The sequence below is a fragment of the Aulonocara sp. 'chitande type north' Nkhata Bay genome, linkage group LG11 (genome assembly GCF_057382095.1).
Source record: "Aulonocara sp. 'chitande type north' Nkhata Bay isolate Kocher_YH1m ecotype deep benthic linkage group LG11, A_spYH_male_GT1.1, whole genome shotgun sequence".
NCBI lineage: Eukaryota > Metazoa > Chordata > Actinopteri > Cichliformes > Cichlidae > Aulonocara > Aulonocara sp. 'chitande type north' Nkhata Bay.
Window position 1 is genome coordinate 8,609,869 of NC_141354.1, and position 19,992 is coordinate 8,629,860.

At 41.2% G+C, this 19,992-nt stretch overlaps 1 protein-coding gene across 3 annotated transcripts in view; it reads right to left on the bottom strand.

Annotated features, from left to right (window-relative positions):
* vps13b (vacuolar protein sorting 13 homolog B) overlaps positions 1-19,992 on the bottom strand; it is a 301,321-nt gene that overhangs the window by 52,889 nt on the left and 228,440 nt on the right. For all 3 annotated transcript variants that reach the window (XM_086310380.1, XM_086310381.1, XM_086310379.1), the window contains 3 exons: positions 12,530-12,732; positions 11,094-11,310; positions 9,384-9,568 (listed from right to left, as the gene is read on the bottom strand). In XM_086310380.1, the coding sequence (XP_086166506.1) occupies positions 9,384-9,568; positions 11,094-11,310; positions 12,530-12,732 (605 nt within the window). The remainder of the gene's footprint in view (positions 1-9,383; positions 9,569-11,093; positions 11,311-12,529; positions 12,733-19,992) is intronic.

Sequence of the window (19,992 nt, forward strand, 5' to 3'; positions counted from 1 at the left end):
AGTAAAAAATATAGTAAATATATGTAATTATATATATATATATGTGTGTGTGTGTGTGTGTCGTAGCGCTTGTAGAAATTGAGATTTCTGGAACTTTCTGGACTCTTTAATCATTCTTTGCTTCCTGTTGCCCCCATACAGCCAGCCTGCATGTACTACTCACAAATTAAAACTATCGCAGGTAGTTCAGAGCTTTGACAAAACTGTGAGGAAACACATTTCACAATGACATCATGAGGACCTATATAACCAACAAGGCTTTTTCGAAACCCTCTGGGTTTCCTTATAGCATTACAGTTATACTAAGCAATTTTCTGTTAAAAATACTAACTTAATTTCTTATTGTGGCTATTGAATTTGGGCACACAATCAAGTGAGACCTTGTTATATATACTTTTTTCCATTGCAGATGAATGGGTGTTTATTTATACAGTGCCAGATCACAATAACAGTCGCCTCAAGGTGCTTTATATTGTAAGGTAGACCCTTCAATAATACATACAGAAAAAACAGTCATATGACCCCCTATGAGCAAGCACTTTGGTGACAGTGGGAAGGGAAAAACTCCCTTTCAACAGGAAGAAACTTCTGGCAGAACCAGGCTCAGGGAGGGGCGGGGCCATCTGCCAGGACCAGTTGGGGTGAGAGAAGGAAGACGGGACAAAAGACATGCTGTGGACGAGACCCAGAGATTATGACTGAGGGTTAACAGTTTAATCTCTTGGTATTTGTTAAGCATTACACAGTTGGCTCCTAAATCCCTACACACACTAGCTGTTTTTCATACTTTTGGGAAAGTTTAGTCTGCTATTATGGAACAGAACAGTTGGAATTTAGGATAAAACATCCTTGATTTAGTTATGTACTATAATAGAGTATGGAATGAACTATAGGTGAATGAAATGTACATTGCTGGGTTAAGCGGTCCCAATAGATACAGCCACGCCCAGACTTAAACTAATTAATCATTTGCTGTGAGATAACAGGTAACATTTCTGTTCTGTGGATCCCCTAGCTGCGCATTAAGCTACGGTAGTCTGCTAATCATTAACCATTGATTCTTTACTGACCCTTAAAAGACATGGGGAATCCCCATCTCAGAGAACAAATGAGCAAGTGATTTTTTTTTTATGGCATGTGCATTTCAACCTTGAATTTTACTCACTTCAGACACAACCGATCTTTAATCTCTCCTCTAGTTGGAAAAAATGACAGCGCTTTGACCACAGACCACCAACACAGCAAGCTGACAACTCATCTCCATAACAACATTTCATGACCACAGCATAACTAAACACCCAGCAACAGCATGCTGCAAGACGGCCATTAGCATTGAAGTCCTGGAGCCGTTTCTCACACTGAATAACAATCAGTTTTTGAGTGTTTTCACATTGAGTATCATTGATGTGATGACTGGTAGGGCTCCATTCATTCCTCTCACACTGTACCAAAATTAACATAAAGGTGTCTGGTACCCTCAGCGAAACCAAGCACCTGCAGATATTGGCTACTGATGGATCAGTAGTGGCAGCGCACTGAACGTGAACACAACTGAGGAATGCGTGTGTATGCTTTGGGTGCATTAGTACTGTCGGTGTGCATATGTCACATAAGACAGTCCACTTGTTTACCGGAGGCATGAAACTCCTGAGACAATTACCAAACTCCTGGAACTGTCAGCAAGTTTGTGTGTGTCAGAAACCTTGTGCTCACAAAATGTGTGCATGCATCCATATATTCATGTGCAGGGCTGTACTGTTACAGAGGAATGGATGAGGTAACTGTAGCTTACATCATATAATCAATGTCACACAGGTTTTCCTGGAATCAACTTCTCATAATTGCACCTGACAGAGTTGTGCACCCGCAACCCCCAACGCTGAGCCACTGGAGCGGAAACTCGCTGAATCTCCACTGAGAATTCCCTGAAATGCATTGCTAAAACACCAGGCGTGCTTTTTTTTCACCTGTGATATTTTATACACATGACGGCATGCAGAAAGGGATATATGAGGTGTATATATATGGTACAGTAGAATACATTTGCATGGTTGAATGTACGTCATGTTCCCCTTCACTTGTGGTGCAACTTTGGAGGAACGTCGAGATGAAATCGATAACCAAATCCAAAAATGTCAGAATGACGGAAAGAGGAAAAAAGGAGTTTTCTTAATGTGTAAGTTGAACATCTGGCACTTGCTTTCAGGAGGAGAAGGCACCTATGTATAATTCAAGTGGATTGTGTATATGTGTTCAAGAAGAAAACGATGTATAATTGTACATATGAAAGAGAATATGCATGTATACGTATGTGTATACACAGGTGTGCGTATGTATGTGAGCGTATCATACAGTCTGGGCAGTGTCAGTTTCCGCTGCCTGATTGTGTGTGTATCTTATCTGATAAACAACATGTAACCCTGAATAGCTGACATTCCCTTGGCTGCATGGGACGAGATTGTGTTTTCCACAAGAACTCGACAGAGTAGGCCTGGCACCACGACCGCGGGCAAAACATACGCCAAAAAACGATCTGCTATCCTAAATTCCAACTTAATGTTCCATTTTGGGTTTGCTTTAAATCCGTGAGAAGCTACGGTACTGTGCAAAAGTCTTGAGTCACCCCTCATTTCTTTATATTTTGCTTCCTAGAAACCGCACTTTCTTGTAGTTATTTAAGATGATCTTGAGAAATGGTTCTCTGAGAGACCTGCAAAGTTTGTCCATTTTCTGCTTTTTAAATCATTTTTAGTCCAGTCCTTATGCAGTACCTGACCTTTTATTTTGGGTTGAGACATTTAAGATTGACCCATGAATCACCTAATTATTAAAAGAAAAAGGCAACTGACTCAAATGATGAATCAGTAACAGAAAACTTAACAAGACCATTTTAAATTCTATTTAGGCACTTGGTTTTTTTTATTGCAAAAACACATAATTTGTTTGCATTTCTTTAGTTCAATCTATGAAATATTCTAAAGATAACAAAGTTTGACAGAAATAAAATAATACCACCAATAAGATGAGTGTTGGTAGCTGGAAACTTGGTACATATTCATGGCACATGGTGTGCAGTATGTCCTTAAAACATCTGAGGAAACTGAAGAAATAGAGGATAAGAAAAAAAGAAGAGCCAGGCCTAAGACACTATCTACAGCAGATGAACTGTATCTAAACATTTTCTTGTTAAGAAATAGGGAAAAAAATCTAGCAAAGATCTGAAACAGGACCTGAGAGATGCGTCTGGATTTTCAGTTGATCCATCGACTGTTTGCCAAAATCTCATCAGTAATGGTCTCAGTGGAAGGGTGCAAATCCAGTGAGAAAATGCTAAGGTATGCCACAATACACAAGAGAACTGCACTGAAAATCAGTGGCAACAGGTCTGATGGAGTGATGAATCCAAATTTGAAATTTCTGAGTCAAATCATTGTCAGTATGTAAGGAGGTGGTCAGGCGAGAGGTACAACTGTGAGTGTCTACAGCCATCTGTAAAACACAGGTGGGGGATGTTGAAGGTTGTGTTAAAATTAATGGAAAAGTATCATCTGATTTTGATGTTACTGGAACGTACTCTGATTGGCATCGGTTTCACACTGCCAATGGAGTAAAAGCATACCTGGACAGAACAACACACAGTGAAACCCTATTAGTCATGGGCTGGCCTCCCTAGAGCCTGGAGCCCAATATTATTGAAGCAGTGTGGGATCATGTTGATAGAGAATGGAACAAAAGGCCGCCAACATCCAAAGAAGACCTCTAAATATCCTTTGTGAAGCCTGGAGAACTATTCCTGAAGACTGCTTAAAGAAATGACAAGAAAACTGCCTCAGAGAGTTCAGACTGTGTGAAACAATAAACATGCTCATACCAAATATTGACTTTCAAGCTTGTTAGACCTGTATAAACTCTGCTTTTGCCTTATACAAAAAAGTGCTGTATTTCCATGTATGTCTGCAGATGTTTCAATAAGTCACTGCAACCATTTCAGATTTTCTTGGCTAAAAAGAAAGAAACGTGACTCAAGACTTTTGCAAAACACTACATGTTAAGCACTTTTTAAAAACTATTTACAAATGTTATATTCAGAAGTGCTGGCAGCATTGTGCATGTATGGATGATATTTCCATTCATATAATTCACCTTTGTTTCTGAGAACTCAGGACTGTTCTCCACATGATTGTACTTCTCTCAGTCTGACTGCACAACCACAATTTCTCTAAAGGTTAACTAAAGGCAGCCAAACTAAAGCAAATACACAACATACAGAAATTAAGTCAATTTCCATCACCAACCCAGGTGTGATTGCTACAAATTCTCAAGTATGTCTGTGCAACTGAAGACTCCCTCAGCTCGCTCTGAGGCCGTGGCTGCTGACATCCACAGCCATGTCTGCCATTACTTTTATTAACAATATCAACAGAGCTATTAGGTCTTCTGTTATTTCACTGATGCCTATATGTCTAAAAATTCCACTGCTTGCTACCTCTTATCAGCCAGCAGACAAATTGAATTGACATCAGCTTGAACAAATGTTTATTCAAGAGATGTAATAAAAATTGTAATGAAAATGACTCCTGCTATGCTGTCTCAGGTGGGCTGATATATGTTAACATTAATCAGTGTGGAAAATCAGGAATAAGCCCATGCAGAGATCTTCATGCTCACTCTTTTTTTGTGTTTTTACTCTATTCTGCCAAACTCTTATAGGGGGACTGGAGATTTTAGTGGATGAGGTGCAAAAACTCCAGATCAAATTAACCACATGGACAGTCTTTTATTTTTATAGTGCATTAGCTGTGACTAATGCAGGTCCGCTTGAGCACTGTCCTGCTACAATAATAGTTATCTTGGCTAAAATTCCACCTCGCTATTTCTGGGTAAATGTGTCGCTCTGAAGTAAAATACCAAGTTGAGTACCCTGGTTTACCTTCCAACATTTCTATTCATCGGAGAGAACGAGTGCATCGGCGGAAAGGGCGTGTCACAGATGTGAAGCTGATGGTGGACCTGTGTTTCATATAACATTAACAAAAACAAGTTATGGCTGAAGGTTGGTGGCTCAACTCAGGCTGCAGTGTTTTTATGATACCGCTCGCAGGCCAGAGGGGCCACGATGGCATAACGGAGGCCTGCTGGGACATGAAAGGCTATCCCCACAACGCCATGCACGCAAACAGCAGGGGAGCAGATGGTGTGATTTTTTTAATAAAGTCAGAGTAATTTGGGCAACTTCCTTCAACAGAGAGTGGATGATCACAGTAACACAATTGCATATTGTGAAAAGTCGGCATGGACAAAAGGCAATTGAATGAGACAAGACTCTGTTACATTTACTTTACTGGATGCTGTGTCTGAACTCGAACTTTTATTCTCTGCTTTAACACGCTCCATCTCCTCCAGCTCCCCTGAGCTGGGGTCAAGCTGAATCATAGCTCCTGTGTTTGCTCCATGGTTCCCAGGCCCCACAGAAGCAGGAGGAGGGGAACACGAACAGGATGGACAGAAAAGAGAGCAAGACGAACACCTGCTTATGATTCAGAGAACTGACTGCATGTAACAAGAAGGTGACAATGAGTCACCTTTCTCTCTTATCATCGGTTCATTGCTTCGGCACTCTACAGGTGGGAACCTGTGGATGCTCCATTAGGGATCAGATGCTTTTCAGCGGCAAGAGTCCCCCCCCAACCAACCACCAAATTCTGACATTGCTCCCCTTCAACCGTACGTAAAAACAGCTCAGGCAGCAATTTGACTTTGAGTAATGGAAGGAGGTTTGAATTCCCCCTCTGAGATACTGGAACCAGTTGGGAAACCACAACTATTTAAATGCAGGAAATCTTGATTTTATAAAATGTTAATATGATCTGCTCTGGGGACAAGCGAGCAGCAAGGCTCAGAGCAGGAGCCCCCCCGCCAGTACAACCCTTCATTTATTCTGAAGAGCAGGGGAAAGTGGGGAAGGACTAAAGGAAAGGAGCAAGGGGGGAGTGTGACAAAAGGGGGGGGGGGGGGGGGGGTAGTGAGAAAAACCGATCGGAAAACCTATTTTTATTTTGTTTACATGCAGTCCTCTGTCCACCTGCTATGTTTAAAAAAAAGAATTACTTCATAAATGACAGAGAGGAATGAAGACAGCTTAATGCTGACTATCACTCGCCCTTAACTACTTATTTCTTTTCTTTCCCTATGCCTCTCACTTTCCATTTCTCAAAATCTATCAGCCTCCATCTCTGCATAGCCACATGGTAATTTTAGAGGCCTGAGAAATTATGACTGCCTTCTCCCTCTCTCTTTCTCTCTCCTCAGTCTTGATGTAAAGTAAATGAAATTCCTTTGGAATACAAACTAAGCCATTACTGTGTTTTGGAGTTTTATGGCTGCATTTCCGTTCCCCTCAGCTGGACTTTCTTTCTGGTCCTGGGAGGAATTAAAAAAGCGAATTAAACGAGACTGCTGATGTTTCCTAAAAGGCAACGCGTTACCATTATGTCACTGGGGCTACAATCAATCAAACCTGGGACTGCAATAACTTTGGCTGATGACCAAGAACTTCAGTTAAAATAATAACCGTAAATGTAATTTATCTGTAAACAGATATCCAATATCTTAGAATTACTTTCACGTCTAGTTTAGCAACAACATATTTAGCAGTGTTCAAAAACGTACAGGAATAGCGTTTAACACCGAATTTAAATCAGTTTAAACAAACAAACAAACACATTGTGTGTTATGTCCTACATTTGTACTACTACCAGCAGCCAGACCCATTGCTCTATGAACATGCTGCAGCATAGTTTACATGGATGACACAAAAACAGCAGAGAGACTCATTGCTTACTTTTTGATCCTTTACAGCTGGCTCAGCAGTTTTACAAGTTCTAGTCCTTTCTAATAGAAGACAACTAATGTTGCACAATGTGCTTTATAGATTTCTCTAACTTGTCAAATGCAATGGCTTCCATTGCTTTTCTCTGCAGATGCTGCATCAAATCCCCACATGAAGGAGTTTTAACAACAGTTGTGTGCTTGGGGCCTCCTCTTTTCACCACTATCCCTGCAGTAGCCTCAACACCTGATTCCTTTTAACAGACTTGTCAGAAGAGATAGGACCATGCCACATGACAGGGGAAGAGGAGCAGAGTGGAAGATGTGGAAACCGTATGTTCATCAACCACTGGTTCCATAACTCCTGCTGTGTAATACACACAACTCTAATACACATGTCTGTAGTCACAGGCATTATCTTTTACGTACTGGCACAGGCATATGTAGTAATGCAGACGTAAATGCATGCTTCTTATTGACATCATGCATTTTCTGTGCACAGGACACATATGTGTAATAGTAACACGCATTATATTGCAGAGTATACATCAGGAAGGACGTACAGTTCATTTTTGCCTGCCTGTCATTTCCAGCAGCTGCTAAATAATCAACATCCTCTTCCTTGGAGTAGAGAAAGTGTAGCATTGTCACACAGATCCTCTCACACTGAGGCTTCTGTAGGCATTATCAGAACTGCAGAAGACACCACCCCCTCTATGGTCATATATATATATATTTCTTTAACCCCCTTTCACTCAATATTATTTCCTATTCCTCCACCCACAATAACCCCTCCCCCCAATCCCAACTCTATCATCACATCTTCCTCCAACTCTCTCTCCTCTACACACATCAGCTCCCTCTAATTCTCTACTGTAACTCAATATGTGGCCAATCAGCTCGAGGGTTTGCTCAGGAGTTTTGCTCATTACAGACTTTACAGCTGTGGGGCCTCGCTGAAAGTCTGACATCTGCAGCACCTTCCAAAATCTTTCCTCTCCTGGGCCAGCACACATAAACAGACAGAATCGGTACTGTAGGTGAAATGGCTATGGGAGTTCAGGAAAGAATGTGAAAGATAAAGAGAGGAGATGGGGAGATGAGAAACCTATGCTGCAGCCGGAGAAAAATAGGAGAAGGAAAAGACGAGGGCATCCAAGCCCAAAGCTTCAAACTGAATAAAAAAGCTAAAAGCCAGTTGGGAATTATTTTGTCATAGTAAAACTTTGTACACTTACAATGTTATAGCCATCAAGAACTAATGCTAAACTGTTGTTACAATAATGTAATCTTTGATCGGCTGTCTGTATTTATGTACTTGACCCATCCTTGCATCATATTTTGAGAATCTAGTGGTAGATCATTTATCAGTCGCTATACAGCTGCTTCTCAGTCACACAATTGAATTTAAAACCACAATAACAAGGCCATTCAAATAAAATCAGACCAAACACAGATGGCTTTGACTTGGCTAAGAAGAGAGGGTGACAAAACATGTTTTGCATGTTCTGTTCCCACAAATTCTATTCCTAAAGGAATGGTCAAAAATATAAATCCAACCGACTGTTGCAATGACACTATCAGGCACTAACAAATGTCATATTTCTGTTTCAAGAAAAAAAAAGAGAATATGGAGGAGGATGCAAAAGACCACAATTTGGGATGAATCTTTTCTTTAAGAATGAAAAGTTGGAAAGAGAGGATGGGGAAAGAGAGGATGGGGAAAGAGAGGATGGGGAAATGAGTGATAGGAGGAAAAGTGGGATGTCCTGTCCCCCACTGAGGCCCCGAAGGCTCGGTAGCTACTGCACCCTGCCAAAATATAACCTCATCTGTGCTTTGAGACACCTGGCTATTCACACCAGAGCATGCACGATGACTTCCACAGCTGTCTGACCATGTATTACATGTTTGGAAAGACAGCAGGGGTCTCTGTCATTCAATAACATGCAGTGTATAGGAGTTCTCATGACTCATGTCAAGGGAATTACAACGCCCCCCCCCCGGTCCAGCTCTACGACGCTTTATTTCCCTTTTAGTGCAGGTGATGTTAAGTAAAGACTACTGGCAGAGGTGTGTGGATTCTCTCCTAATCTTGCATCTTTGTATGTGACTATAGCATCTGCACAATGAGCTGGACCATGGATTGGTTAATGCATTACTGTTCTTTGCTTTTTTGGAGTTTTGGAGTAAAGGCAGACATATAAGACATATACTCTCTATATACTATGGAAGGGACATAATATAACATAACATAAGATGAACGGCTATGAAAAGAGAATGCAAATACTAAGTGCCTTATACCCGCATTCTCTCTAATGGCCACCAGGGGGTAAAGCCTGTAGTTGAAAAAATATTTCTGGTCCTGTAGAAGTCTCTAGGAAAATGTCACTTGCACCGACCTCTGTGAAAAACCTTTCCTGGTGGGTTTGTGGGCTCATTGGATGCCTATTTTGAAAACTTTGGTTATTCTAAGTATTACGCAAAAGGCTATCTTTTTGATTGAGAACGTTACTCGTCAGATCTGTTTTCAGACCCCGGACGTCATTTTCTACCTGCAAGACATCTCCCAGGTCTGCAGTGCTGATCTCAGGGTCTTCTGTGGTGTTGAAGGGAACAGGTGTTATCCTGACAAAGGTAAGGACACGAGGTTCTGGGTATCTCCACAACATCACCCCTGGGGTATCGTCTGTCTCGCTGTAAAACACCACCTCATGTGGACCTGGCAGTCTCTGTGAAGCTGCGAGGAAAGAAAACAAAACAAAACAAAACAGGATTTTATTGAATTTGTCAGTGATTTTCTGTTGTGGTTATACTTCAGAGCAAGACTTACAGACTAAAAAGAGAAAACACATGACGAGTAACAGAAAAAAAGTGGCAGAACTAAAACAGCAAAAAGTAAACAAAGGGCAGAAATTGATTCTGGGGCAAAAACCCGCTGACACACTGAACTGAACAGAAATCCGGTTTAATTATAAGAGTGGCCTCTTTCCCCCCTGAGATATAGGTTAAAAAAAGCATTCTTTGCACTTTTTCTCCTTTTGGTTCAAAGGGACTATATTTAACTTGCATCCATGTTTTGTGTAGCAATGTTTGCATGGTTATTTGTACTATGGTATCTGAAACTACCAAAACAATTTTGCCTCAGAAATTGCTGTGGATGTTTCCATGCTTTCTGAGTGTTTATATGCATAAGGAGCCCTTCATAAACATAGTGGCTAAGTAAACATTTTTGCTATTGAGTAAACGGCCATTGATTGAACCACGCCAAGCACCTGCAAAAGCTGGAGAACGCTGGATCTAAACCTCTGAGTGGTGTTTTGACTCACTTTGTGGCTGCTGCTTGGGATTCAAGTCCTTTGGAAAAATGTTTATTTAAAAAAACAACAACAGTCAAGCAGAGAATTTCTGCTTTGTTTGGTTCCAGGGCTTCACAAGTTGAAACTTTTGGTTTTGTATAAAACCATTTCTTGTCTGTGCTCTCTTAGAGGTGGACAGCATATTGTTCTCCAACAAAAAGGGCAGATGAAAGAACAGGCAGATACATTCATGAGGTTTTGCTTTCAACTGAGAGAAAGTGGGTTAGAGACTCATTCTGCCCTCGTTTCCACCAAGCTTTCATTTACTCTTCCTGTCCATCTACCCCATCTATCCCTGTCAGACCTGGGGAGCGGCACTTCCTGGTCTCTTTGCTCTGGGGCCCAGTTGGACAACATGTTGCAGACAGATTGTCCTCTTGGTTCTAGTTCACTACTGTACTTTTTTTTTCTGCTTCAGCCAGAATATTAAATGCATCAAAGACCAGTTGAACAGTGCAACAAACAAAGACTCAACCACAGCTGACAGAGTGGACGGTTGGTCTACAGCCAGAGAGAAGTTTGATCCTCTGTGTATAATGTTGCTGTGTGTGTCTAAAGGACAGCGCACACAAAGCACAAAGAGAGGGAATAAACACCATGTTACTCAGAGTGGAAACAGGCAGACATGTCTGATGAAACTTCTTTTCACACAGGGCTTTGATCTGACTTTGATTTAAGTCGATGTGTATCTTAAGTGACATCTCACTTTGTCACAAAAGCTCTTTTTTTTAGTTTGTCCAACTCACTTACACGAATATATGAATAAACAGCCATTGTTACTGTTTATCCTATGGACCGAAAGTTATCAAGAAACAATTACTACTATTATTATTACATTTCAATCTCTGTTCTATGAGCCGCACATCATCTCTACATCAGATCAACATACAGCACATTGACATTCACCTGAGTCCTGGATATACTGGAAACGTCCTGTGCGTAAGTCATCTGAGCTGTGCTCTGTCCGAGGAGAGGGAGAGCCTGGAGACGGAGGTGGCTGGGTGTGGCAGGCCTTGCCTTTAGCACAGCTTTCAGCTGAATCCCCTTTCTGCAGGTGGAAGTAGGCACGGAGGTGCTCCTCTATCAGCTTCAGGCAGTTCAGGTGTTCCTGGCCCCAAAAGACCTGTTGTTGGGACAGAACAAAAAAGGTGAGATGACTGGGAGAAAGGATTAAAAGAGTAAAAGGGGAGTATAAGGAGCTCCAAATAGGGAAAAGTCGAAAGAAGTTAAATAACAGATGGGCATGAGGATAAGGCTACATGTTACAGACTTCTGGCTCTTCCTTGAAAAGCTGCATCAACACTTTCTTTTCCAAAACAGGAAGAGAAGGAGTCAGGATTACCCTCATCATAACCCATTCACAACCTTACCAACATTACCCAACACAACCTTACGTCTTCCCCACTTATCCGCGGCATTCCCCTTCCCCTGTTCCATCAAAGCAAGTCTGCCTGGGGTTTGGACCAAGGACCAGGAATCTCTGAGTCAAAAACTCTGCACACATGGAGCTGCCCGACTGCTCGGCCGCCGCTCACTAGCTTTGCAAGGGTGGGTTATGACTAAACTCTTAAAAACAGGAAAATTTGGGGATTTTTTTTCCCCCAAAAGTTTTCGGAAAGAGAGCACGAAAAGAAGGAATCTGAGGGAATTCCGGTGGTTTTCGTACAGCACTTGATTAAAACACCACAAATGCCAATATTTGCAGAGGGAAATGTATGATTACGTATTAAGTGTTGAGTTGCGAGTGATGTTTCTGTTTGTGGGCACGCAATAAGAGCATTAGAGAATCATTGAATAAAAGGGGTCAGGGGGTTCCCCCTGAGCGAGTAATGTGGAATAATACACTTGTAATAATGTGCTCAGTCAGTCACATTGAAGAGGGACTTTTCAGTGTGGGCATTATGTAACTTGTGACAGGAAAAAAGCCACACATATTCTCCCCCACTTCCCAGCCTCTATTAATAGCTTTTTAATATTCCACCACTTAACCAGTAGATATGACTCAAATGTACAGTGAAATTACAGCATGTAATTTCTACTGTCATCGCTTCACTCCAAAGAGGACAGAAGCCATGGTGAATTAAAAAGGAATATCAGATTCAAGAGGAGTGTTCAGATTGTGAGAAGCTATGATGTGAGTGGGTGTCAGCATATAAATGCTGTATGGTTTAATTTGGAAACCAATGACAGTTAAGCGGATGTTTTAGTGGGTGGTAGGTCTACCTTGAGATTAAGACTGGTGTTGAGCAGGAAGAAGCTCATTAAAACATTTACAAAGCATTCTTCAGAGAGACTCATTTCCATCAACTATCACTGTGCCTGATAATTAAACCTATACAAACCTGCAGGAGGCCTCCCTTCAGGTCTAGTAGCAGTTTGGGGGGGCCGGGCTCGGGTCCAGGGCTGCCACTGTGGCGACACCAACGAGCCTCTAAGGAACTGCTGCAGGAAAATGGTCCCAACAGTACACGGCTCCGATCCTTTAGTCCAGTTCTCACCAACACATCTTTTACCTCGAGCAGCACAGAGGCGGCCTGAATGGCATCTTGGAACACAAAAGAAGTAGCAATAAATGTCATGCACAGCACAGGGCAGAACTAAAGAGAGAAAACAGAAGGTAAAGGATAAATGGTTTGTGGGTAAAGTAGAAGCAGGCGCTCAGTAATTCTACAATGGAAAAAAGGACAAAGGTTCAGACAAATGGGGAAAAGTCGAAAATCAATCCTGGTTTCAAAGTGAAATATCGATACCTCTAACGATGTATAAAAACTAACACTGTTCATTTGCAACTGGGCCAGACGAAATTAAAAGACACAAACAACCGAACCTCAAATATCAGCTGCACAAATGCTTGCCTCTATGTTTTTGCACTGGTCAATTACAACAGTCTGGCACTGTGATAACAGAGCAGCAAAACATACAGTGCAGTTACACCAACCACATCCTCCTGGATATTGTGCTCGCCTGATGTTAATGGCATAAATACTTGGCTCTCTGGGGACGGAAACAACATTACTCTTCGCTCGGAACAGGCATATGTAAATGCCTTGGACCTCGTGTTCTGTGTGCAGATAACTAGCTAAACTATATTCAGTGTTAAGCCACCAGAAACACTGGGATTAGACAACATCTGGGTGTAAAATTTACAACACAGAAACATTAGTTAATATAATGGGGCTCCATGAGTTCATTTCATGGACAGAGGCACACTGGGGTATTTGAAACAGTCAAACTAATCTGAAACTGCATATCTTTGTCTTTATATTGTAAATTGCTAAAGTAAAAGGTTTAGCAGGCACGTTACGATGAGAGAAAAGCCAAACACCCACTCACCCTGTAAGCCCCAAAGGTAGCAAAAGCCCCAGCTTAATAAGGAAAGCTTGAAACATCATCTGTCCTTTCCATTAAAACTGAGACGCATCATTGTGGTCACAAACTCTCCTGAACTTGTAGTTTTGCTGCCATAACTCACTATACATGACAACAAGCTGTTGATGTGGGAGGGCTGATCAGGTCAGTTATAGCTACAGCGGTGGCAGCCCATTTGGAAACCTCAACACTGGATGACTAATAATGCCCTGAGAAGTGGTTCTTCAAACATGTCTTTTAACTCGAGACATTCTCACTCCAGCTGACTTGGCTGTTAGTCTGGGAAAGTCAAAGAAAGCAACACCTGTTTCTGCGTCTAGCAGGCAAAACAGTTTTTGAACTTTGTCAGACCGTTTTATATTTCTTCATAAATGTGACCGAAAACATCATCGTTTTTTCACACAACACCTAAAAGCCAAAGAAAGAAGGAATACAATTAATGAAATGACATAAAAATATTACTCAGTCATTTATCTGTTAAGGAAAATGACCCAGTATTACACATCTCTGTGGAAAAGTATAAGAAACTCTAGTTTTAGCATTCAATTTTACGGTAGATGGGAATTTTTAATTGGTGGGAGAACAGTCAGGTGGGAGTGGGCGCTATGGTGAATGAACTGGGCTTTGAGGAAGTTGAATCATAGCACAAACACAGGAGATCGCTAAGGACTTCAGGAAAAAAAAAATTGTCAATGGTTCGCCAGGCTGGAAAAGGTTACACAACGTTCTCTGAAGAGTGTGGAATCCACTGATCGGCAGTCAGACAACATGTGTACAAATGAAGGGAATTCCAGGGCATCGTTACCCTTCACAGGCATGATCAACCATGCCAAGAGTGATGTGGGAGATCATACAGAAATCCCTGGTGGCTTCTAAGTTGCTAAAAGTCTCTCTTGCAAGAGGTCATCAATGCAGCATCAATGAGGAAGACAAACCAATGAGGAAACCAAAGCTCTCCAAACACAACACTGCTCCCTACTTGCAATTCACTAATGATAATTAAGACACCCCAGAAGGCTGTCCTGTATAAAAGATAGCATTTTTGGTTTAAATGAGAAGCCTCAGGTTTGGTAAAAAGGAAACACCGCACTGCAACACAACAACCTTATTCTATCTGTGAAACAAAGAGGGATGGGGTTTGATTTGGGCCTGTTTACTGGATCTGGGCCAGGATGGCTCACCATCATTGATGGAGCAATGAAAGTGGGTCATGCAGCGATGTGATGCTTAGCAACAAAATAGTTAAAAAAGATGAAAATGATGCCTTGGAAAAGCAAAGTCAAAGTCCTGACCTTAATCCAACAGTTCATGGGAGAAAAAAAACAATGATGTTTTGCACATTAGATGTGGCTAATGTTGCTCAAAGCGGTGTTCAGGACTGATCGGGAGAAAGGTTTAGCTGCAGTTATGAAAGAAATTGAAAGCAAGTCTTCATGCTTCAAGATATTTTACATTTCAGCAATAAGGAATTCAACCCAGAACTCAGTGGTTCAAAACTGGCCATAGGTGCCAATGTAGGATAAGATCTGGGAACAGCGAAAGAAATATGATTCATATCATTTTCACACTCAAACAGTTCAGTGAGCCCTGAGGTCCCGTGAACAGGGACACCGTTATCATGGAAGACAGCAATCCCATTAAGTCTCAACATAAGATAAAGGCAGTCAGAACAACTGTGCATTGAACTGCAGTGATACCTCTTTTTAAGGAAACAAGTAGACATGTAGCAAAAAGCTGCCAACAGCATAACAGAGGCAATGTATGGTCAAACATTCAGGATTTACCTCTTTGATAATACAAGCTGTTTAAAACATGGTAAACCCTTTGTTAACTCAGAATTAGCACCCAGAAATAACATCAGCATAAGTATGTAGAAAAAAAACGCACTGTGCATGACATGATGTGTATGGAGCAGATGGCAAATTACACAGTGTTTGGATTGGCAGGCTACACTATCGATACTTTTCCATAAAAACCACACCAAAAATAAAACTTTTTATTCCTTATATTTGAAAGCTTTAGGTAAAGACAGCCTACTTGGAGCTTGCGGTTCACTTGGGGTAAAGCAAAAAATAAATGGGGGTTGAAGGAGAGATGGAAAGGCATATGAATTGGGGGACTGGGGAAGGAGGTGACAAATGAGGAGATGAATAGATATAGACACGGATGGTGGGAAAGAGTGTGGAGACGAGAACAGAGGATATGAGAGAGAAAGTGAGCTATGATGTGATGAAGATATGACACACAAGGATACTCAAATCTTTCCAGGCTTGGTCAACTGACTAAGGAACATCTTATTCAACATTAAAGTGCAATAACACAACATGGGGTTCCAAAGAAAGACAACTTCTATTGCATAAGACAATCTGGGGTAAAAGTTAAACTGGGATGACTCATTTCTTTCAGGAAAGACATTGTTGATACAAGTTGGCAGCTTACCTGGTAATATCTCCTGGTGCCGTAGCACAGACAGAGCTTGGCTATTACTTACTCAACTGTGGACAATGGGTTTATTTTCATGGCTACGATTTATTACACAGTTCAAGGGAACTCCCAAACTGGGTTGTTAAGATGAAAATCTTTCATGAACACTTATGTATAAAAGCACATTTAGGTTAAGTGCAGTCACACATAGGCACATTTAGCAAAGTAGAGCCGAATGCCTACATCCATACAGATGTAAATCCAGACGTTTACCATGCACAGCCAGGTGAACAAGTGGAAATAAATACACACACATGCACATAGTCGCACGCACAGAGTGTGTAGCAAAGCATTTCCTCCCGTCTCACCATGCGTCATTTACAGCCCGGTTGACCGCAGCATCCTGATGTTAAAGCCAGCAGCAGCAGCAGCCAACACTTTCAATAATCAGCCTAATTGGGAGTGGTTTTAATGAGGGGGAATCCCTTTCTTTCTCCATCGCTAACTCTGTTCTTGCTTTCATGCTGAATAATGGTCAGAAGCACATTTCTTCAGCCTGTTCCCATCCTTGCCTTTGCTCTTTATGACCATATTACCACTATGTAGGTTTGTCTCCAGAGACAGCAGACAGCCCAAAGACATTACGCAGCCGGACTGTGAAATTCTGCCATAAGACGGAGGTAACATCTTTCAATACTGGTGAGATGATTCCATTCGCACCAGAACCTCTCGCCACAAGAACAGTTTCTTCCCCTCTGCTGTTGGACACATGAACAATAACCACATGACTGTCCCCGCCACTAACTCATGACCCTACGCTGTGTCACTGCATCATTTCATGTTTGGCACTGATCACCACCTGCACTCATGTATATAGCTTTCTACGTAGCACTTATAATTCTTATTCTCATGTATATATCTCATGTATATCTCATGCACATATCTTTCTTTCTACATAGCACTTTAATTCTTATTGTCTGCACTGAAGCACCGCAGCAATTTCCTAATGTTGTAAACCTCAACATCTGGCAATAAACCCATTCTGATTCTTATTCTGATTCTGATGATTTGAAATATGGGCTTTGTATAGCATATATGCAATATATTTATAAATGATGAGTATCAAACACAGACAAAGCCAAACAGTGACACATTGGGCAAAGAAAAAGACCAAGAGGAGAAGAGAGAAGTAAGAACTTGATTAATAAGGAAGTAAATATAGGTGCACAGGCAGCTGTTTGGACTGTCTTGATCTAAGACAGGGCTGGTAAGAGAGGTGATCAATAAGGCCAGTGGACAGATGTCAGTGAATCACCTCTGCCCGATGTACACATACAGTACATCGTGGTTACAAATAGGGGAAAACAAATTAAGAAGTTGAGTAATACTTTTTTCCTTCACATCTAAAATAATATGCCATCTGGTTATTTATTAATTTTGAATAAATAAACCATTGAGCCCTAATTAACTATACACATAGCACTGGTTTTTATATATCCCCTCAGGTGACTGCTAGAAACACCAGAGCTGTAAAACAGCTGTAACAAGTGAGGAACAAATACACAGCTATAGTCCATGGATGCATGTGCATGAATAACTGTGTAATTGTGTTAAATTATTAGAATGGAGTCAAGATAATAAACAAAGCCCATTGAGAATTAATTTGGATTTCTGTACCTTACACACACACACACACACACACACACACACACACACACACACACACACACACACCTACTGCAGGCAAATGCACAACCTCTGACACTTGAGGAACCAAGTGGGTGGTGGGGAAAAGGTTGGGTAGAAATCTTCCTGAAGTGAAATACATCTCTGGGAAACATTAGATAGATTAGATAGGATCGGAGACTGATTTACCATGTTGGTTTCTCCCTGGCAGCCGTTATCTGACCACTGCCTGGCTGATTTATACTCAGCGACGTGCTGGTATCAATTAGAAGAAACCTAAAGGAGTCATTACATAACCAGGAGAGGCCCCTGAAGACCTTCTGGGATGGTAAGAGTAATAGGAGTAATATACTGTCACTCACCACAGAAATACACTACTCACTCACCACAAGACCACTATAGGACACTAGAGGAAACTGGTTTTGTAGCAGGGGACGCTATCGGCCAAAATAGCTCAGTGCAAAAAGCTGCACGTCAGCCAAGCCATTACAAATAGAGTAAATATGGGTTCAATGAGAGCTGCAAGGCGTAAGCAGATCGTGTATGCAAGATATGCATTTATTCCAACACTAAATGCAATTTCTCATATGAACGCTACATATGAAGCTAAGTCTATGTGCTACACAGAATGTTTTTTTCCCCTAAAAGTGGAATTTTTATTACATGATATTCTTTTAGCCAGCCTAAGGCTGGGTTCTGACAAATTATCAGGTTTTAAGCTGACTTTGAGAAATCTTTTTCAAACAGCTTCGGGCTCCGTATGGATGCTTTCAAATGTAACTCAATAAGAAATGCCTCTTTTTCTTTGGCTACTCCAATGGTATGTATCCATGTGTGTGTGTGTGTGTGTGTGTGTGTGTGTGTGTGTGTGTGTGTTGGTTGGATATGAACAAAAGTAGAACAATTAAAAAAAAAAAGAGTTGTGTGGCAAACTAATGGCGAGTAATAAAAGATATAAAGCAACAACTGTATGAATAGTAATTTACCTTATTCATGAAGATGTGCACTTGCTTTCTCTTACAGTCACTTAGTCTATCTTTCTCTATAATCGAAAAATGTAAAATGTACTAACAGCTGGGCACTGTTTTGACAGAGTATACATAAAAAAAACCCACTCCTAGAAAGTACTACAAAAGAGCTTTTTAAGAGAGTAACGGTACTTTCTTACTAGGATTTATTAGGAAAGTACTTTTTCTCTCTAGAAAGCTAGAGGAGCTTGTTTTGAACCAAACATTTTGTACAGTCCCTGTTGGAAGATTTCAAAGTTTTGATGGTTGTAAAATACTTTTACCTGTAGAAAAGTGCAAGTATCAACAAGTGTGTACAAAAGCAGGCACATTAGATGATAAGCCGGTGGACTCAGAAATCATGGTTTTAATGATGACTGAGTCTTATTAAACTCATATCACCTAAATATCGACCTTTTACATTTAATGTCAATAACAATGTAAGATCAGCATCAGGCAGAAATGTGAGGTAAATACCTGAACAGACCGGACCCCTCTTCCTCACGTCTTCTCTGTGACATAGTATTTCTGTTATTAATGTGCTGAAAATAATTTATTAGTATAGCGAGCGTGCCAAATCACAGCAGATAAATATAAATCTTTTCTTGGCTTGGCTTAACTCAGCTGCTCTTTCCTGACCACTGAAGCAGAAATAATGTGATAGATGGAAGAGAGTGGCTTTCTTTCAGCAGAGTAAACAAACTGACATGATCATAATTCAAAGATTGGCCAAAGAAACAAAATAAAACTTGAACTGAAAGATAAAGACAGGACATAAAAAAAACAAAGGGTAGCTTTCGCTTTGTTTCACAATAAGAATTTTTCATTTGCAAGTGCGCTGGAGTAAAACACAGGGAAGAAGAAGCTGGAGGTCCACACAAGAAAGGGATTGAGAGCAAAACTTAGCCTGTATGCGCAAAAATAAAGCACGCTATAGGAACAGGGTCTATGGACGTGTGGGTGTGTGCATTCTTAGGAAATCAGGGGCACTCTATGAGCAGTCAGAGAGCTGAGAGATTAGGGAGGGTCTTGTTTCATGGACCCCAAGACATCTGTTCTCTCTCTTTTGCACACCTCCTTTCTTTCTTTCATTGAACTACAAATGCCCCCCTACCTTGGGGAGTGGTGATTCGTGGATGGAGGGAGGAATGCGGGGCTTCCACTTGCTTTTCATTAACACAGGATCTGGTAACACACCTCACTGTCAACCTAATCCCCTCTCTCTCCATCTTGTCCCCTGGCAGAGAGGGGGTTGCCAAGACCAGGTACAGAGCCCCAGATGTTGCATGGATGATGAAGACAGGGTAGGATAAGGTGAG